Source organism: Calliphora vicina, chromosome 5, assembly GCF_958450345.1.
Source record: "Calliphora vicina chromosome 5, idCalVici1.1, whole genome shotgun sequence".
In the NCBI taxonomy this organism is placed as follows: domain Eukaryota; kingdom Metazoa; phylum Arthropoda; class Insecta; order Diptera; family Calliphoridae; genus Calliphora; species Calliphora vicina.
In genome coordinates, this window is record NC_088784.1 from 37,724,366 (window position 1) to 37,747,560 (window position 23,195).

General features: G+C 27.3%; 1 protein-coding gene across 1 annotated transcript in view; it reads right to left on the minus strand.

Annotated features, from left to right (window-relative positions):
* Window positions 1-19,424, minus strand: part of Klp54D (Kinesin-like protein at 54D) — a 43,308-nt gene extending 23,884 nt beyond the window's left edge. Inside the window, exon 1 of the mRNA XM_065511604.1 lies at window positions 19,126-19,424. Coding sequence (XP_065367676.1) covers window positions 19,126-19,424 — 299 coding nt within the window. The remainder of the gene's footprint in view (window positions 1-19,125) is intronic.
* Between the last annotated feature and the right edge of the window lie 3,771 nt (window positions 19,425-23,195).

The following is a 23,195-nucleotide window of genomic DNA, read 5'->3' on the forward strand; positions in this document are numbered from 1 at the left end:
TTTTTGGACTTGTAAAAAAATTGCTTTGAAACTGTTTATTTTTTTTATTTATTGTTTAATAGTAAACTTTCAAATGAAAGCGGCCATAAATTGTGCCCGATATTATGGAAAAAAACTGGTGAAATTTGAATTTTCAAATGCGTATAACTCAATATAAGAGATATATAGGACACGTCTCTATGGTCATTATAGTGACTTTAAGAATATCTTGACTTTAGGCAAGCTGCAAAAAATACGCAAGCATTTACAAATTTTGCATGCCCTACTTTGAGACCCCCTGGAGGGTCTTTGGTGTCCGTCTTGAATACCCCTCTGCTACGCCTGACTGCCAATTGCATCAGCCAGTTAGAAATTGCAGATTTATTTTCAAAATATTTTGATTCTGTCCCACTGTGCAATGAAAGAAGAAATAATTTACTTTATGTACTAATGAAACTAAATTGTTCACACACTTTTAGTGTAATGTATGACAGACAGTTACTACAGGCATGGGTACTAAATAAAATGTGAGACAGACTACTTAATCGATGTACTATTTAGGAACTTAATACTTTTGTGTTATAAAGGAGTCCAAGTAAACTAAATAACTATAAGCTAATTTATGCCTAAAATCGTAGTCCTGTCAATAATATTTTAGGCGGTTGTGGTGGTGTTCGATTTAGGTACATATATGTCATGCGGATGTCAATAACACAATCACTAATGATAGACGACTGACTATTGAAGTATTGTTGGGCGAAAGTATTTGGGTTAAATAAATATGCAATTACAACCAGCACGAGCATTCAAATTGTCTAATTTTTTATGAAAAATTATTGTTTTATATTAGACAATTTATTTGAAGTTTTATTATTTTGTGTTGGCTTTTTTTTGTGATACCAGGAAAAAGTCTTTTGAAATTTAAAATATTGTCTAAACTGCTTAAAATAAGGCAAACAAAAATTTCATACTTTGCTCACATCTAAAGAATTGCGACAAAGTTATTTTTCAACTGATTTTAAATTTTTAAAAGAGATTTAATAAAAACAAGTAAGAGAGCTATATTCGGCTGTGCCGAATCTTATATACCCTTCACCAAATTATACTTCAAAATACAAATTTTAAATATTTTTAGGTAAACAAAATTTATTTATTTTTTCCAGTTGTTTTTTTAATTTTTTGGAAAAATTTTTTTTTCGGATTTTTTTTTTTTTTAAATTTTTTTTGGTGAAAAAAATTCGGGTTAAAAAATATTTTTTCCGATTTTGACCCATTGTAGGCCTTATATACGTCGTTGCAAAGGTCTTTGAAATATCTATCATTAGATATCCATATTGTCTATATTAATGACTTAGTTATCCAGATATAGGTCAAAAATCGAGGTTGTCCTGGTTTTTCCTCATATTTCAGCCATTTGTGGACCGATTTTGCTGATTTTAAATAGTAAACTTCTTTATTGAAGATTTGGATCCCGAAGATATCTTAGGTCTTCAGAAAATTGATTTCAACAGACAGACGGACATGGCTTAATCGACTCCGCTATCTATAAGGATCCAGAATATATATACTTTATAGGGTCGGAAAATTATATTGTGGAAATTACAAACGGAATGACAAACATATATATACCCTTCTCACGATGGTGAAGGGCATAAAAACACTTGAATTTATTTGGTATTTTTCTTTTGGGTTTTGATGGATAATATTTTTTATTTGGTATCTAAAACTCATTGATTGAATTTGGATCTAATCGTACAACCATTCCAAAATGTTAGATAATTTTCTAAAAATTATTTTTGTGCATAATTTTCTACTTTTATATACGTCACTACCGAAGTTTTTATAGAAGTTCTTCATTCCATTTGTAATTTCTACAATATTAATTTGCGACCTCACAAAGTATAAATATTATGGATCCTTTAGATAGAAGTGTTGATTTTAGTAAGTATTTTCCAACCCCAAATAACCACCAACATTTTCATGAGAATTTTGGTATTCAAATTCAGCAAAATCGGTCGATTAACGATATATAAGCAAAAAAGCATGTGACTACTTATATTTTTTACCCAAAATATTCTTAACCATTCCAAGAACTAGTCATTTCCACCAATATAATACGACCAACTATTTTATAAAAACATTTATTTCTTATCTAGGCTTTAAACTATATTAACATAATAAACATGAATAAAAATTATTCCAATACACAGAAAAAAGAAATTCATAATTGGAATGAATTTTGTAATAAATATTATTAATCGAACTTGACTTTTTTTTCCCAAACTTTTTTCATTCAGAATAAGAACATGTTCATAAATATTATAAAATTTTTCATGACGGATATTTTTGCTTTTTTTGCATAAATTTGATAATATTTTATAATAAATTGCATAATAATTTCATTATCTAATGAATTAATTCAAAACTATTTGCATAATAGCCATATATTGGCCAATATTTTAAGATGAATAACAATATCTGAAAATTAAAAATATCATTAAACATAATAAAATATAAATAAACATTAAGCACATCATCCCCTTAAAAAAATTAAATCATTTTCGCGCATATTGGCTCATTTTGTAGCTGAAAATCATAAAAATAAATAAAAAATTTCCAAAGAAAATTTCAAACATTTTTCAACAACATAAAAATATAAATGAAATTGAAATTATATTTTTCAAGCCTTCTAGATTTAATTTGAAAACATAAAATATGAACAAAATCTTAATATTTAAGAAATTATTTATAAATGTTATGAATTGAAATCAATGAAATCAAATCATAATATTTATGTTGAAACTTTTTTCTGTGTACTATTTTCGATCTATTCGATGAGAGGCAATGGAACCTATAAAAATATACTTTCAAATGCTAAGAACTGCGTTTCTCTTGGTATTTTATATTACAGTTGTCACAGGAATAAAACCTATTTTATTTATTGGTTACGTCTTTTTCGTCAAATATTTGTCATTTGGAAGTGCCACATAAAAATACAAAATCGACTTCCTTAGACAAACCTCGATAATCAACTTCGATAAAACACCCTCATTTGAGATTCCCGATAGGTATTACGGTTTTGGAACTGACTCACGGATATCTTGTGGACTTTCAAACGAATTCAGAGTCTTTCAGGTTGTGATCCGGCGTTCGTGAAGGCCACGGAACTGATAATTGAGGGGATGGGAATGGTTTTTTGAATCTTTAAATATTAATTTTTGTTATTTAACTTATCGCTCTGATATTTTCTACGTAGGTAGACTTTTTGGAAAAAGAATCCCATAATTTCCAAAAAACCCGATTTATTTTGGTCCAAGGCTGATAAACAGAATAAAAAATAAAACCGTATTTAAAAATATGCTAAATCCGAAATTTTGATACAAAATATTTTTGAATATTTGAATTTTGATATTCTAAGAACGCTAAAACATCAGTCGGTCCATAAAATTTTAATTTCTGTAATACAAAAAAAAATTAGAAAATATCGCTTACGATAATTTGGCGCTAGGGCTCGATACATTTAAAAAAATAAATAAAAATATTGTACATTTGCAAATTTTTTTTCAGGGCTAAGACCTTTGTGTGGTTTCATCTAAATTTTCTATATTTTTCAACTTTAAAGCCACATACATATTTTTGGAAATATATCAATTTACTTTGGACAAAATATTGATTTGAAATTTTAAACACTAAGCCTAAATTAAAAATTTCGAGGACAAATAAGTTAAAATTTAAAAATCCAAAAAAAAAAATTTCAAATTAAAAATCGATTATTTTAGGGCTCGTAAAATTGCTTTGTAACTTGTTTAATAATATTAAACAATAGCGGTATTCACCATGTAGAGTACTTGGCCTGGTAATGTAGTAAAAGAGCACAATATCAAAAAAATAAAAACAAAATTCATTAGAAATTGAAATGTTTGTCAATAAATAGCTTTTCTGCTTTTTTACTAGGGCAAGTACTCTACATTGTGAATACCGCTAATATAATATTATTATTGTATTTAATAATAAATACAATAAATTATAAACCTTTAAAAAATAATGTTTTAAAATTTTGAAAATATTTATTTGGTACTAATATAATAAACTTCCTATGTACTTATATTGGTTTTGGTGGCCTCAAATCCATTTGTTTGTTTAATCATTTTACTGTGCAGTTTTAGTTTGTTTAACAAAATCAACGTCCTGTCCAGTTTTTATTAAATTATTTGCAAAATTTGTTTGTTTGTGTTACAATTATATCTATATAATCGCGTGTCGTTTATTTTCGTAATATTTATATCCTTTATGCATATTTTTATTGATTTTTCTTTGCTATTGTATTTTATATTATTCATTTTTTATATTTTGCATTTTTCACATGTTGATTTTAGTTTATAAATAATAACATGCATATTACAAATAGACAAAATATCCGTTGATTTTAATAGCAAAATGTAGCGGATATAAAAAAGCTGCATTAAAGTAGTTTAAGTTTGACAAACATTTTTTGTATTACGTGTCACAATACGTTACGTTTTAAATTATATTTATATTAATTTGTGGAACCGCTTAGAAGTCGATACACAATTAAAATCAACACTTGCGATACTTGACAGTTGTGATTGACAAACGTTTAAATAGTTTTTATTGCAACAAATGAAAGAAAATAAACACTTTCTTATAAGTAAGGAGTGCGCACGAAAAATAAATATGTTTTCACATAAGCGATACCAATCGTTTTAGTCTTAACATTTTACACTAGTGTAAAAACGTTAAACTTTTTTTTGACTAGCGATGAATATATTATAATTGTGTACTGAAAATTTTGAATCATTAAATCACTAGAGTATATTTGTATGAGGGTATATGAATTAATAAACCGATCATAACCATAGATTTCGTCCTTGTTCCAAAATAATGACATGTTCCTGATAATATTAAGTTATGCATTTTCAAAATAACGACCTTAACAGGTGTAGTTTGACCTTAAAGTCATTATTCTTCAGCGATACAAATATCAGCAGAAATGCTGTTTTAAAATTAAATATCGGTTGAAAAATAACTGCGAGGTTTAAAAATCTAAAAAAGCGCGACAATCCCCTTAAAATCGGTACATTTGGTAACACTATTTAATATGAATAAAATAATATAATTATTGTACTTTCCTTTAGATTATATAAACTATTTGAAGATAAGAAAGATAAATGGCCACATTATTTAAAGTGAAAGTTGTTGTCATTGAAGAAATTTGGTCATTTCGTCCTTAACGTTTTTTTCGTTTTTGTTTTTAGATAAAATCTAGAGGAATTGTTTTTATTTATTTGACAGTTTCAATATTTTTTATTTAATCGATTCTGCCATTAATGTCTTGTAGACAGTGTTTTTATACCCTTCACCTTCGTGAAAAGAGTATATATAAGTTTGTCATTGCGTTTGTAATTTCTACATTTTTCATTTCTGACCCTATAAAGTATATATTTATATTCTGGATCCTCATAGATAGCGGAGTCGATTAATCCCCCAAATAACTTACATATACGATTCATATATCAATATCTCCGGAATTCTTCTGGCTCGGTTGCTAATTAAAATCGAGAAAATCGGTCCACAGATGGCTGAGATATAAGGAAAAAACCAGGACAACCTCGACTTTTGACCTATTTTTTACCTATATCTGGATTACTAAGTCAATAATATATACAATATGGATATCTAATGATAGAAATTTCAAAGACCTCTGCAATGATGTATAAAATACCATTGTAAGTTGGACCTACAATGGGTCAGAACCGGAAAAAATATTTTTTAATATATTTTTAGAATTTAAAAAAAAATTGTTTAAAACTTAAAAAATTTTAAAAATAAATTTTTCCAAAAAATTGAAAAACAACTTTGGAAAAAAAATAAATTTTGTTTACCTAAAAATATTTAAAATTTTTATTTTGAAGTATAATTTGGTGAAGGGTATATAAGATTCGGCGCAGCCGAATATAGCTGTCTTACTTATTTATATATTAATTTTATTCCTAAAGTATTTATATTAACTGCAAGTCATTGCAATAGTGTGTAGAATAGCGTATCCAAAACCGAAAACCGGTCAACCGGTTTTTTCATCTTTGTAAATTCCACCGGTTTCGGTTTTTTTTAACTTTTCTGACAGTAGCTACTGTAGACATTAGTAGAAAATTAGTAGACAAGCAAGGGCATGTCCGAATATATTGTTTTCTGAGTTGGAAAATATAAACTTTCCATTTTTTGAGCATTATGATATATCCATAGAAATCTTTGGTGGCATATAAAGTATATTTTGAGACCGTAAGAAGGCTGAATTGATGATATTTTTTATAAAAAACCATAGATCTCTTTGATCAGGTTATCAAGATACCTATAGAGATGATTTGCAAATACAAGGAAAAGCAGCAGATTAATTCAATGTTCAAATGTTCCTTAGAATTATAGTTTTTCACGGGAATTCCCGGAAAGGAAAATTCCGCAAAATTTTCAATACGAAATCCCGGGAAATTGTAGGAGAATTATTAACTTTCTCTAACAGATGCTTAAAGCTCCAAATCAAATGCAGAGGATTCATACATCCAAAAAGATTTAACGCAAATAGACCAATAACAAGTTCATTATTCCAATTATTCCAAAAACTCGTGAATGTTAAGGGCTGTCACAGATTTCTATTCCGATCGAAAGTGGAATTATTTTAGTATTTTGCTTTTTCACAAGAGTTAAACGAATTTGTTTGAAATAAAACCACCTTCCGTAGAATTGAATTTAGTTCTATATTACTGGGTTTTCTTTTTTTTAACATCTTTTTTTTAATTAACATCTTTACTCAATTTTTTATTTAAAAGCAAAATTTGAAATAATAAAATATTTATTTTATGCGAATTAACAGAATTAAGAACAAAATCGAATTAAAATTGAATCCATTTCGATAAAAATTACCAATTTTGTATATAACCAAAATTAGTAATCGAGTCAGTTTATTTTAAAATCAAAGTCATTTTTTAGATTTTTAACGAAGTCTACATTCTTAAATTTGAATAATTTGTTCTAGGCGGGAATTCAAGGGATCCCGGGAAATTTCAAAATGAATCCCAATTTCCCGGGAAATGAAAAAGTGTGGGAAAAGAAAAACTCTCCTTATAATAGAAAAATCATATTGAAATACAATAAATCATTAATTTCAACTTTAAATTAATATTGTTCCATATTGAAATAAAAAACTTCAACATTACTAGACTTTCGTTAATGTTTCTTATTGATTCAATATGTTTTTTTTGTATACCCTACACCACCATAGTGGGAGGGTATAATGTGTTTCTGCAGATGTTTGTAACGCCTAAAAATATTAGTCTAACTACCACCTTAAAGTATACCGATCGACTTAGAATCACTTTCTGAGTTGAAAATCACTCACGAATTACGAATTGCTCAATTACTTAGTGTAGGGTATTGTATGGTCGGGCTGGACCGACCATACTTTCTTACTTGTTTTGATTTTAAGTTGTTTGTTCACTGGGTGTTGAATTTAAAAATATAATAATTGCATTCTGGACCGATATCGTCAATTTCAATTCGATTAAAAAGATATTAAGTGGTGCCATATAAATAAAGTTTTGATTGTATGAAGGGAAGTTATTTTTTGAAATTGCTCCGTTATAGTATTCTTTAAAATCGTTTGAAAAAACTTAAATTTAAATTAAAATTGTGCAAGAGATTTTAAAAATGTGTGCAACTTCAGTTGAAAAATTTATTGAAGATTCTTAAATGAGTACTTCAGTAAAACAAATAGTTATAGAGATTATCTATTTTTTTCGTGCGCACTCCTTAATGCATATGTCAATGAAACATACATATTATATGTTTTTTTAATAATAGACATTATAAATACTATAACCTAGATAGATAAAAATTATTCAACTCAAAAATATATATACGTCGCGACGTCGCGTCTTTGAAAAGGTCTTTGAAATATCTATCATTAGATATCCATATTATCTATATTAATGACTTAGTAATCCAGATATAGGTAAAAAATCGAGGTTGTCCTTGTTTTTTCCTCATATCTCAGCCATTTGTGGACCGATTTTGCTGATTTTAAATAGAAAACCTCTCGAAAGCATGTCTGACAGAATTATTAAAGATTTGGATACCGAAGATATCTGGGGTTTTCAGAAAATTGATTTCAACACACAGACAGACAGACGGACATGGCTTAATCGATTCCGCTATATATAGGATCCAGAATATATATACTTTATAGGGTCGGAAAATTATATTGTGGAAATTACTAACGGAATGACAAACTTATATGCAGGGCAACCAAAAATATGCAATATCATATTTTTTGCTGTGCATCGTATAAACATATGAGTTAGTTTTATATCCGTTTCAGACAATTTTAAGAATTTTGGCATCGATTTGTTAGTGCATATTTTTGCATATTTTGCTCTTTACTGCATATTTTAGCATATTTTGCGTTTTATAGCATATTTTCGCATATTTAACTCATAATTGCATATTTTCATTTATTTTTCATTATTTTATTTTCCTGATATAATTTTATTGTTTGTTTTGTAATTTTTCATTTCTATATTTTACTATTTTGTTGAGGTCCAATGATAATTGGTCTAAGCTACTTAAATACAAAAATAGAGTACCCATAATGGACTATCTTCATAGAATTTTCGTTGACTTAAGGGTGCTTAGTTTCCATATATTTCAATGAAATTAAAAATATACACACATAAATATTAAAATTTAATAAATAGAACAAGCAAGGTACAATTATTAAAAAGTACGTTCTCAATTATACATTCCCTATAACGTCAAACAAAAGAAAATTAGAAAAAAACAAAACGAAATATCTAAGACAAAAATAAATTAATTAAACAAATTTTTGTGTATTTACTTTTTTTCGTGAAATATTCAATTCAAATTTAATTTGTTCCAAATAAATATGTGTTAGTTTTAATATAACGTGCAAAACATTCCGAAAACAAAATAAAAAGTGATGAGAGTAAATGCGTTATTTGACGTTGCAGGGGTAAATATTGAAAACTCTCCCTAATAATTGTACCTGGTTGGTTCTACCATGACAAATAGTAAAAATACGTAAAAAATTAAAAGAAAATTACAAAATTGTATGTTATTATGGGCAACTTCATAACAAATTCTTGGATACATTTTAAAGAAGGAATTTAAGGCAGCTTGAGACAGCTACATATGGTTGGGCATTAATAGTTTACCACTAATGTAAAATTGAATAAATATTCAACAGATGTTCAGAATATTAAGATCCATCGAAAATTTCGCGTTCAAAACCCATTGATATATACATATATTTACATAACTTGTAAAAAAAAGTTATTAAGAAATCATTAAAAAACAATATACATGGATATCGATAGACGATACAATGGATAAGAAAGGAAGAAACATGGGAATTTTGAGTCCCAATGATAATACTTGAATAAAAAGTTTTTTTTATATTTTTTTAATTGCAGTCATTCCACTATTGTAAGGCTTTTTTATAATTCTATTTAAATTTTAGAAGCAGTATTCAGATATTAATCTAGATACATGATGAATGCTCCAAAATCCATTGCAATTTTTACCATAAAATGACACAGGCTGTTCATAGAGTTTTTGAAACATTATTTAAATGGTAAAAAAGTTTTTAAACCTTCATATAGAATAGAAACATTTCGAGAAATTGATTGGGTACATCCTCAGTAGGGATCCTATAAACATTGGGACACATGGATTGAGAAAGTAAAATATTATGCCACTAATTACCAAAAAAAAGTTTGAAGTATTAGGCAGTTTAAAAGATGATACAAATCAATTGATTAAGATTGTCTAAGAAACTCGGAAATCTAAAATCTATTTTCATGTAGTGCCAAATTCATTAAAATCGAAATTTAATCCTATAATAACCAATTTTAATTTATTAGCTCAATATTTTATTTACTTCATATATATTTTTTTTAATGAAATTTTGAAATCAAACAATAACCAACTATTTTTAAGTGCATATTTTTTATATTTTAATAGCATATTTTTCGTTTTTAAGTGCATATTTTATGCGCATAAAACACTTTTTTTAGAGCATATTTTTGGTTGCCCTGGTAATAACTTATTAACTTCAGTACCCATGCGATAAGTGTTACAAATATCCGTCTAGTGTAGACAGATGAAGTTGAATCCAGTTCATAGACTTAATATTTTGACAACTAATTTAGATTTTCGGCAGTTAAATTTCATATTTTATAACAATAAAATTTCTTTCCGAAAACCTTGTAATAAATGATTAGTATGAGTTTGTAGTTGTGATTGGTGTAAACTATTGCACTCGATTACGAATTAATAACACTTCATGACACCTCTACATATCTCGATTACAAAACAAAATGATGGACATAATCAAGATTTGTTGAAGGACGCTATAATAAATATATTTTTTTTATAATTTACTATTTATTGGTACTAATAAAATCAAATTATTAATATTAATAATATAATGATACAAATAATAATAAGACAGTGATACAAAACTGAACGAAACAAATATGCAGGGGTTCTCATGTAGCAATTATGTCGGTTGGAAAATGGCAGAGTTACGCACAGAGGGATTTTGGTGTCAAAAAGTCAATTTTTCAAACACTTAATTTCAAAAATCAAATGATGCAGTTTTGTAGTTTTGATAGTTTTAAGAATTTTTTTAAAAATTGAAGTAAAGTCCATGCAATGGTGTTAAGCTAAAATTTACTTATATTTTCAAGCAATTCAGTGGTTTATTTATGTATAATTTTCCTAATAATACCATTTAACTTTAACATATTCGAAAAATATAGCATTTCTGAAAAAATACAAAAAAAGATATGGCCATATTTATAAGCCTCTAAAAATTATTTTGTTTTTGATTTTCCAGGGAGAAAAAAAAATGTTGCCCCACTTTCTCCCAAGCTGTTTTTATAATAAAATGTAAGGTGGGATTGTCTTGTTTCGATTATAAGAAAAAATAGTTTTCGGAAGTTTTCGGAACAGGATGAAAACTTGACATTTTTTGTCGAATAATAAACGAAATATCAAAAAAAATCTTATCTATGTATGGGTTTCGTGGGCGGTGGGCGTGATCGATTTAATTTTAACTCGGCATGCGTTCCTTTTTTGTATCAATAAATATATGTACCAAATTTCTAGACTTTTGCTTGGATATAAACAATTTTATGCGAAATAATCAATTTGGATTGTATGGGCAGTGGGCGTTGGGCGTGGTCGATTTTGATAAAATTTAATTTTTTTTATAATTTAGTCCATATAATTCTCGGTGCCAAATTTCAATGCTCTACGACCACTGCTTATAATTTTTGCACAAAAACGTATTGTATTTGTTTTGTATGGGCAGTGGGCGGTGGGCATGGTCGATTTTAATAAAACTTAGCATTCGTTCTTCTCTTGTTTCAGAAAATATATGTACCAAATTTCTAGACTTTTACTTGGATAGAAAATTGCGAAAAAGTCGATTTTGTCGATTTTGATAAAAATTTATTTTTCTTAGTTTGGTCCATATAATTATCGGTACCAAATTTCAGCGCTCTATGACCACTCCTTATAATTTTTGCAAAAATATGTATGAAGCCATCCCTCTGTGTTACGGTCTGGATGCTTTAATAGTAGCAAGACATGAGAAAGCGAATAAATGTTGTGGGAATTGGTGTATTTTCTAACTGTGAAGGTGTTTAATTAATAAAGTAATTATTTATTATTATTTTGAAATAAATTTACACTTGTATTTGTACACATTCTCTTATTGTTATTTATTTATTGAAGACAATACAACATACTGACATACAATCAGAACATTTGGAAAAATAACGAAACATTTCTTGAATCGTTGAAACTAACTTTTATTTCTTTAGTTTTTTTAACTGAGAGAAATCATTGACTCATTTCGATAGACCATTGAAAAAAATACGAAAATGTTTTCAGAAGTTTCCGATGCAAACCAACATTTATTTGAGATAGCAGACTTTTGACATTTATATTTATTTTTATATAAGTTGTGCTAATTCTTTTTGGCGGAAAGTTTTCAAAGACCATTCACATGAAACAAAACCTGTACCAGAGCTTCGAATTAATTAATTCAATTTAAGCGTAATTCACTAAATCTAAATCTTAATTCAGAATTAAAAAATCAGCAGTACATTTCATAAACAAAACAAATTCATTGTTGAGTTAATTCATAATAAAATTCATTCAACCTTTGAATGGTTCAATTTTTGTTAATTCAAATCTAATCTTAATTGAAAAATTTAATAATTCAATACATTTCATAAAGTTTAGGTTAAGATTTTAATACTTATTGTAAATTTCTCAAAAGAATGATTCAATAAAGAAAAAAGATAAAAAAATCACAAAGCTATTTTCTAAAGGATTTGAATTAATAAAAACTTTAATGATTAAACAAGTAAGAGAGCTATATTCGGCTGTGCCGAATCTTATATACCCTTCACCAAATTATACTTCAAAATACAAATTTCAAATACTTTAAGGTAAACAAAATTTATTTTTTAAAAAAAAATTTTCGAATTGTTATTTATATAAAGATCTTTCAATATCTTCAAATATCTATCATTGGATATCCATATTGTATATTTTAATGACTTAGTAATCCAGATATAGGTCAAAAATAGGTAAAAAAAATCGAGGTTGTCCTGGTTTTTTCCTCATATCTCAGCCATTTGTGGACCGATTTTAAATAGGAAACTTCTCGAAAGCATGTCTGACAGAATTGTTGAAGATTTGGATCCCGAGGATATCTGGGGTCTTCAGAAAATTGATTTCAACAGACAGACGGACATGGCTTAATCGACTCCGCTATCTATAAGGATTCAGAATATATATATACATTATAGGATCGGAAAATTATATTGTGGAAATTACAAACGGAATGACAAACTTATATATACCCTTCTCACGAAGGTGAAAGGTATAATAAGAAATTGAAAAGAAATGAAGAACTGAAGAGTTATGCTTATGAATTTATTTAAAATGAATTCTTTATTGAAACAGTTCTAATATAAAATTTAATTTGATTTTGAAAATTGTATAAGCAATTAATTCTTACGAAACTTTGACCTATACAAATAATAATAAAATAAATTTACCACCATTTTTTTATAATCATGACAGCAGACTAAGGTATTTTCCTCTCAGAAATGCTTTTTTATATTTTTATACTCCTACAACACTTAAAGAAGAAGAAACAATAGAAATAAATTCAAATAAATTACACGCACATTAATAAGTTTGTTCAACTATTGGAATGTCATAATTCATTGAACAATTGATGAAAATTTGTCAATATGTATGGCGTAAATTAATCACTCATACCCAGGACTAGAGAAATATACATAGAGCGGAAACTCTGTTGTCAAAAACAAATGTGTTGAGAATGTATTAGAATCCAGTTAACCAAGTCGTCAATGTATCCCTTAAAGACAGTAATTGTCACAAATGTCTTATCACTTGGCTGACTCCAATTTATATATTTTGGATCATTAGACACATACATATATGCTGTTTGAAGTGCAGAGAAATGACAATTGGTTACTTGATACATCCCTGGTAATGTAGCGTGAAGACAATTGTCACTTAAGTGTCTCTAAGTAATGTAGAGTGTAGACACTTTAAACGTTTTGTCAGTAATTCGTACAAATGGGTTTTATACAAATTATGTTGATACCCAGCAGTTAAGCAAGTAGTCAATGTATACCTTATAGACAATAATTGTCACTAATGTCCTATCACTTGGCTGATTCCAATTTATATATGTATTTTATGTCATTTGTCACGTATCAGCTCTTTGGCAGATATAAGACAATTGGTTACTTTATACATCCCGAGTAATGTAGCGTGAAGACAATTGTCACTTATCCGTCTCTAAGTAATCTAGAGTGTAGTCACTTTAAACGTTTTGTGAGTAATTCGTACAAATGGGTTTTATACAAATTGTGTTGATATAATTCTCATAGAGTTTATTTTTGTTTTTTCTTAAGTATACTGATATCCCATGTAACATACCTTGAAGTCAATAGTCACTTTAGTGCCTCTTAGTAACCTATGGTGAAGTCACTTTAAACGTTTATTTTGTTATTTTGCACTTTTGTCTGTTGAAATCAATTTTCCGAAGACCCCAGAATTATTGAAGATTTGGATCCCGAAGATCCAAAATCTTCAATAATTCTGTCAGACATGCTTTCGAGAAGTTTGCTATTTAAAATCAAAATCACAAATGGCGGATATATGAGGAAAAAACCAGGACAACCTCGATTTTTTACCTATTTTTGACCTATATCTGGATTACTAAGTCATTAATATAGACAATATGGATATCTAATGTAAGATATTGTTACGTTTTAACCTTTTCAAAACGCTTTTTTATTTCCTTTAAATAAACCGGATACTTTTGATGCAAAAGCCGTTTAGTAGTTTGAAAATGGTAACAACTCTTTATTTATTCAAATGTACAACAACAGAATTAAATAGTCACTCAATGTTTTTTTATACACGTTTATTAATTCGCAGAAATACAGACACAATTTATAATGTACACGAATTTACTTGAAAAACACAACACACTTTAAGGCACTCAGTTGATATTCGAAAAGCGTCTCTGATAAACTCACTCATGACTGCAACCTCTGCCACTATTTATAACACTTTTTTAATTTTTTGTTAATTCAAATCTAATCTTAATTGAAAAATTTAATAATTCAATACATTTCATAAAGTTTAGGTTAAGATTTTAATACTTATTGTAAATTTCTCAAAAGAAAGATTCAATAAAGAAAAAAGATAAAAAAAATCACAAAGCTATTTTCTAAAGGATTTGAATTAATAAAAACTTTAATGATTAAACAAGTAAGAGAGCTATATTCGGCTGTGCCGAATATTCTAGATCTTACTAATCATACGCCATCTGTGGTGTACTTTCTACAATGTTCTTTAACTGAATATTCGAATTCGAATACAGCGTTGTCAACTTACGATCAAATCAACTGAAAGCTTTTATTTAATAATGCCCACAGATATGTTACAGTTTGCTATTACAGCACTGTTATTTGAAAGCATCATGCTACTTTTAAATCAGCCCTTAAAATCGTTATATTTGAATTCAAGTACAATTTCGTAACAATATTTTAAAGACCTTTGCAATGACGTATATAAAACCTTAGTAAGTTGGACCTACAATGGTTCACAATCGGAAAAATATTTTTTAACCCGATTTTTTTTTCACCAAATGTTTTTTTTTCGCTAAATATAAAAAAAAATAGAAAAAACAAAAAAAAAATTTTAAATTTTATAAATTTCAAAAAAAAAATTAAAAAAAACAATTCGAACATTTTTTTTTCAAAAAATTAAAAATACTCCAAAAAAATAAATTTTGTTTACCTAAAAATATTTAAAATTTTTACTTTGAAGTATAATTTGGTGAAGGGTATATAAGATTCGGCACAGCCGAATATATCTCTCTTACTTGTTTATGTTTAGGACATTTTGGTAGATTTGTATTATAATGTATGAATTGTATTGGAACACGTCTCAAGAGGCTTTCAGTCATACTACATCATACCGAATTGTGTTTGAAATATCTAGGGATTTAGTGACGCACCGGAACGACAAGATACTTTCACGACAACTGTAGTTTATTACACCAATAGCCATTTCTACTGGTACTCTTTATTGACACAATTTCTGTGCCTTATGTCATAAAGTAAGCCGGAATTCTTCTTAAGTTATTTATAGACGGCAAGACTAAGTATAAATATTTGTCAAAAATTCAAGTATCATAATACAATTTCATCGTCTAAACAAAATTTGTATTCGATTTTCAAAAAATACGAATGATTTTTTTGATTTACGCTCGGTATTCAAAATATGTTTAAATCCATTCAAAAACTTTTTATTTTCATATGTATCGGGTATGTATTTTTAAATACAAATAAGGCAAATAAAAATGTCAAGAAAATATAAAATAAAAATAAAGTTTTCAAAAAAATATCAATCAACAAAGTAATAAAATATGTAAACAATAAATGTTTTTTTGAAATACCGAATGATTTCAATAATATTTTAAATTTGAAAAGTGTTAATACTCATTGCCGTCTATAAATACCTTTAATAAGATTCGTATAAACTTATATGTACGCATGTTGTATGTGTGACACACTGTTTTGAAAGTTTAAAGGTCAAATATCAGCCACATTTTGAAGTAAAACAAGACACTGTTGTACTTATGAGTATTGATATTTGAAGGATAGTATGGTAATAGAAAAGGAACTACAATGAAATTACACATTATTATTACTCACATCTACTCCATTTTTAGTTTGGTTATTTATTTACTTTTTTTATTGAAACATAAAATAAGAAAAGCAAAATAAAATAATACAAAACAAAAATAAAAATAACATTTTACTTGAAGACAACTAGCGATTGATCGATTAAGAAACAATTAAGTATGATTAAAAATATACAAAAGAAAATGTCTATATTTATGTGTAAACTTGTATCCTTATAAATAATCATATCAACGAATACGTGAATTAATGATTTTCTAAAACAAACATCGTTTTTTACTTGACTTCAAAATAAAAACCAATAAAATCAATTTAAATGAGGTTTTATACTAAATATATGAGTAATATGTTAATAAAATTGAATTTCATAAATATTATTGTAAATCCCTTAAATATTTTGTAGTTTAGAAAGTGCAGATTAATCGATTTTGATTATACATATTCATGATTAATAGTTTTATTTTAATTATGATTATTTAAAATATGATAAAATATTCCCTTTTTTTGTGTTTACATTAGGGTGGCTTTTTAAAACAATTGGAATATTGAAAATGGTACACAAAAATTTACCTTTGGACTTGGGGAATTTTTAATAAATCGAAAACTTTCCAATCGATTTTTGACTTTTATATCTTCTGTGTCATCACACTCTCTTTTTGCAAATCGCTCATTTGGAGTATGTAAGTCTTAACATAGACTTGAATAAGGATAGGTGTTCAAATGAGTCAACATGCGCTTTTATATTAGATCTCATACTTATGATAAAGAATATACATGTATATATTTTAATTACAAAAATAAGCATTTTTAAAATGCTTCAATACTTTAATTCTAATTTTGATTACTTCTTTTAAAGTTTACAAGGTCTTCGGGTCAAATTCGGCCCATTTTAATATTAATATTGAATTTTATCTAAAAGTGATATTTTATGAATTTTATTTAATTTCAAATATCAACAACTACGTTTTAGAAACATAAATCTGCCAAAAAATATCTATAAAATTGTTTACACTTTAGGTCATTGGGTCAAATTTGACATGGAGCTAAAATCTTATATTTTTGTTACGCACAATTAAGTTAAATGTTTTCAGAGCTTTGGTAGCACTAACATATATCCGTCTCTTTTCATCATACTTGCTGAACATTATATTTGTATGAAAACTGGGATTTCCTTGTAAATTTCCCTTGTTGAGTAGAATATAAGGCATATTTGGCCCAATGGGTTTGGTTTTGAATTTAAATAAATAAATACCCTCCCCACTATGGTGGTGTAGGCCGTATCTTATATACCCTTCACCAAATTATACTTCAAAATAAAAATTTTAAATATATTTAGGTAAACAAAACTTATATTTTTTCCAAAGTTGTTTTTTCATATTTTGGAAAAAAAATTTGTTCGAATTGTTTTTTTTTAATTTTTTAAATTTTAAAATTTTTTTTTGTTTTTTCATTTTTTTAAATATTTAAAGGAAAAAAACTTTTGGTAAAAAAAAAAATCGGGTTAAAAAATATTTTTTCCGATTTTGCAAAGGTCTTCGAAATATCAATAGATATCCATATTGTCTATATTAATGATTTAGTAATCCTTATATGGGTCAAAAATACGTAAAAAATCGAGGGAAAACCCTTATATCTCAGCCATTTGTGGACCGATTAATTAATTTTAAATAGCAACCGAGCCGGAAGAATTCCGGAGATATTGATGTATGAATCGTGTATGTAAGTTATTTGGGGGCTTCGGAAAGTTGATTTCGGAGACGGACATGGCTTACTCGACTCCGCTATCTATAAGGATCCAGAATATATATACTTTATAGGGTCGGAAATGAAAAAATGTAGAAATTACAAACTTATATATACCCTTCTCACGAAGGTGAATGGTATAATAAATAAATAATGTAAAGATTTTCGTTCAAATACGGTTAAAAATTTAAACATTGCTGATTTTGCTTAAACAAAGTAGATATTGCTACGTCTCTGCTTTGCTTTGCTTCAATCGGAAGTTTTGACCATATATTGTTCAAAAGCGGATTTAGCATATTGAATAAACTCAAGAAAATGCACATTGCAGATTTTGCTTCTAAATAATAATTTTTAAAATTTAAAAAATGGTATTTAAGTCCACAACCAACGAGGAAGTTCAAAATTGTAAAACTATTTCCAAAATAAATTTCACATACAATGGAATTTTTAAACAAAAATATGTCTGTTGTCTGTTGTCTGTGGTCAATGTTAAATTTTAACAATTTCTTATTTAAAACAAATAGTTCATTAATATTTAATTAAATAAAGTACTAATTTAAACAAAAAGCTGTAATTACCGCTGACTAAATAATTGATTTTAAAGTGTGGCCAAGGTTTTTTATTCTTAATACACATTGAAATAAATCTTTATAAATATTTCAATTCCATGATTTTAATGGCTTGAAAGCAAAACAGTACTTTGTTTAACAAAATAATATTCCCTAACTGTAAAATTTTAAGGACATCCACGTGTTTTGACCAGAGTTTATTGAGCCCTTGACAAATAAAAGAAATGAAGAAAAACCAATAATTGAAGAATACTTACAAAAGGATTCAATCAACTACATATTTACTTAATAAACTATAAATAGAAATTAGAAAAAAAAACTAATAAACTTAAGTATGTAAGCACTTAAAAGAAAGTTCCATAAAACACCACTTAAGACGTTATTTTATTACATATTTACAACAAACACGTACTACATATGTAAATGAACTGCGTGATTATAATAAATATTTTGAATACAATTGTACTTACTCATTCTCGCGTGAACGTAAGAAGACAGGAGTATTTCTGGAACCTGAACTGCCCACCGATTGTTTCTGAGGACTAACACGACGCATACCATTTACAAGACTTCGTGAACGCGGTCCTATGGGACCATGCTGATTTTGATCGCGACTACGAGAATTTGGTGTAACCGATTTACCACCGGTTGAACGGTTACCTCTTTGATTTGTAGGACGACCACGCCCACCACTAGATCCCTTATAACTACCACTACTACTGCCACCGCTGCTAGTAAGTTGGGGCACACTAGAGGCGCGAGTTACCATTTTCTCAAAATCCTTTCAATATTTTCTTTTGTTTCTGTTCAATTAATTAATTACTTTCTTATCTAAGTTTTACATTATTCAAACTTTAATTATTTATGGTTTAAACATTTTCAAACACACATTTTACTAAATTACACAAAATAATAAAAAACGACACACACATTTTCTCATTCCAACACATTTATTGAAATAAATTACATGAGAATTGCGTTGTAATTATGACGTAGAATTTTTTAATTCGAAATATCACGAGGGAGGACTTTAATGACCGTTTTTCATTTATAAATGAAATAAATTGTATTGTCTTTTGTTTCTATTTTCTATTTTTTTTATATATATTTTTTCAAATAACCGCCGTTTTCTTTGGCTTTTGTAGTGCTCTTTACAAAATGTCAACTCGTACTAATTTTCCCGCTACAAATGGTCAGTATATTAATATCCTTTTTTTATTATTGTATTCATGTGCGTGTCCTTTTCTCGTATTGAGATTTATGGTAATTTTTGTATTAGAAAGAATGCTCTCCTGAGCACCTAATAACTGCGGGGTTGACCATAACTATGAATTTAATAGTGGTCATTTAAATACAGCAAAGTTTAGCAAAAATTGACATTTGTGATATATTTATTTTATTCACTGAAGGGGAAAATTGGTTTTTATTTAGTTTTCGTAAAAATAATAAATTTCGCATTTTGTTATAACAGAATCGCAATTTATGCAGAATTATCTTTCAATAAAGATATTAATGTAAAAATTCGTTTGGAAAATGTTCGAGTATTTGAAAGTTTCTCCAGGCCGACCAGGCCACTTGTATTAAACAAGATTAAAAGTGTCACTTTTTCGCCCATGAGACCAATATGACACGAAAACAAATTTTGAACCCAAAAACCCTTTTTAAAAATCAGCAAAAAGCTTTCAAATTTTAACCCTAATTTGAGAAGTTTTATCAAAATCTACTAAATGTATTTATAGACGGCAATACTGAGTATTAACACTTTTCAAATTTAAAATATTATTGAAATCAGTCGGTATTTCAAAAAATCGTTTCGAAAAAACATTTGTTTACACGATAGTATTACAAATATTTTATTTCTTTGTTGATTGATATTTTTCTGAAAATTTTATTTTTATTTTATATTTTCTTGACATTTTTATTTGCCTTATTTGTTTTTATAAATACATACCCGATACATATGAAAATAAAAAGTTTTTGAATTGTTTTAAACAAATTTTCAATACCGACAGTAAATCAAAAAAATCATTTGTATTTTTTGAAAATCTAATACAAATTTTGTTTGGACGATGAAATTGTATTATGATTAGGGTTGCCAGCCTGGCTGGACTTGGCTGGATTGTCCAGCTTTTTTGATGCCTGTCCAGTTTCAAGCTAAAATATCATTTGTCCAGCTAAATAGAAATGTTCGACAATAATATCTATATTATTTATTACTTCATATTTACTTACTACTAATTAGTACACAGTAATAACTTATGCAAAAAAGTGTATATATTTTTTGAAGAAAGGAAAAAATAAATGCAAAAAAGATTTATGGGAATACGTGTCATATGGAATTTCTGATAATGATGTCAATGAAGAAGAATGTAAAAGTTAAGGATTATCAGAATTATATTTTATGCAAAACATAATGCAGGAATTTGATACAACTATTTTAGCTATTCAGAATGACTCTTGTACAGTTTTAGAGTTATTCGATATAATGACTGTGCTTATAAATAACCTCAAAAGTAGAATAAATGAAAAATTTGTTGGCACCAAAGTTAACAGCATTTTAAAAAAAATTCGCTTAATGAATTTTTAAGACTGAAGTAGAAGACTTTTTAAAAACTGCGGTCAGCTAAGCAGAAAACGTTTTTTTTTAAATAGCATTTTTAAATTTAAAAAAAAAACATATTTTCTTGGGATGATTTACAAAAGCTTCCGCAATACCTTCAAATATCTGAAGAAATATATAACGATAAACTATACATATATCAATTACTGCAGCCTTTATGAAGTTTATAAACAAATACCAAGAGATTTGTCAAATGCTATGGTTTTACCAAACGTGAAAGGAATGAGAAAATTAAGAAAAGTTGTATGTTTCGTATTTTCAATACCAGTAAGCAATGCTTTTTGTGAAAGAGTTTTTACTATTTAAACAATCTTTATACTAAAGAAAGAAACCGAATGTCATTCCACCTGATTAGAGCTGAAATATTAATACGAACAAATTTAGAGGAAGTTTGTAAAGATTTTCAAAATTGTTGACAAACCTCTAGGTTTGGAATTGGCCAACATGCGTAAGCTTAAAAAAGAAATAAAGTGGCAGAGTTTTTAGTATTTAATAATATACATACATATGTTTATCATGGAATGGACCGAACAAATTTAAGTTTAGTTAATTAAATTTTAAGGAATGAAATGAAAATATTTAATTGTGATTCTAAATTTTTAAAATTAACACACTGCTAAAAAACACTTTTTGTAAGAACTTGAAAAGCGAACAAGTGGGGATTGTAGATTTTGAAACACCCTAAAAATTTTGAGTTATTTTAAAAAAACTGTAATACTTTAATAAAACATTTTTAGACCAATAAATTTGAAACAGTCATAGAAAAGCAAAGAATTAAGCTTTCATCAAATGTACGCATAAAATGTATTTTCTATGAAAACCTATTTTTTTGTACAATGTTTTAATGAAAATTGTATGTAGAAAAAAACGAGACATTACTCGTTAAAATCGGTTTAAATTTGCAAAAGTTTAAAAACATTTTCGAAAAGTTCGAAAAAATTAAAAATTAAATTGAAACCTCTACAAATATTTTATTAAAAAAAGTATTAATGAAAAGCTGAATAAAACCATGTTTTGTTAGGAACTAAATTTTGCTATTTTCATAGTAAAATAAGCAATGAAATGCTAAAATAAAAAAGTTGATGAATCTAGTTTTTTATATATTCTTTACAAAAACAATACTTATAACCTACAAATATATCAAAAACTTCATGACATTGTAAAGCAATCAATTTTAAACCCGTTAAAAAATTAAAATCGGACAAAAACTGACTGAGTTACTCGTCCGATAAAATGACGAATATCACTTAAAACGGTTTTTTAGAATAACTTATGAATTTGGGAGTGTTCTGAAATTTTTTGACACGATTTGGAATGTACTCAACAAGACCTATAAACCACGCTTTGTCGTTTTCCAAGTTTTTTTCTCACTCTAGCACCGTGTAATACATATATATACAGTGAGCCTAAAAAGTGAGTATACACCAAAAATATTTGAATTTTTTTAAGATAATGAAAATCCTAAAATTTATTCATCGATTCAAATTTTAATGTTTAATGAGTTGAATAATAGATTCGGTTGTGAAAAAAAAGATTTAAGTCGGACTATAATGATTTTCATGATCCTAAACACATCAAAAAATTCGGGAGTGTTTAGTCACTTTTGAGTCTGTGTGTATGTTGATTACAATGGATAAAATTATATTTTAATAAAAATTATTTACACAAAACCAAAATTAACATTTTCTTTGTAATTTTTTTAATGTCCAGTTTTTTTTGATTTGTCCAGCTTTTTAGACCCCAATGTCCAGCTTTTTGCAAATCTGCATCTGGCAACCCTAATTATGATACTTGAATTTTGACAAATATTAATACTCAGTATTGCCGTCTATAAATACCTTAATAAATACAAAATAATTCGTTAACTTTTTATAAAAAAATATTGTTGAAATCATTAGGACTTGAAGATTAATATTTTAG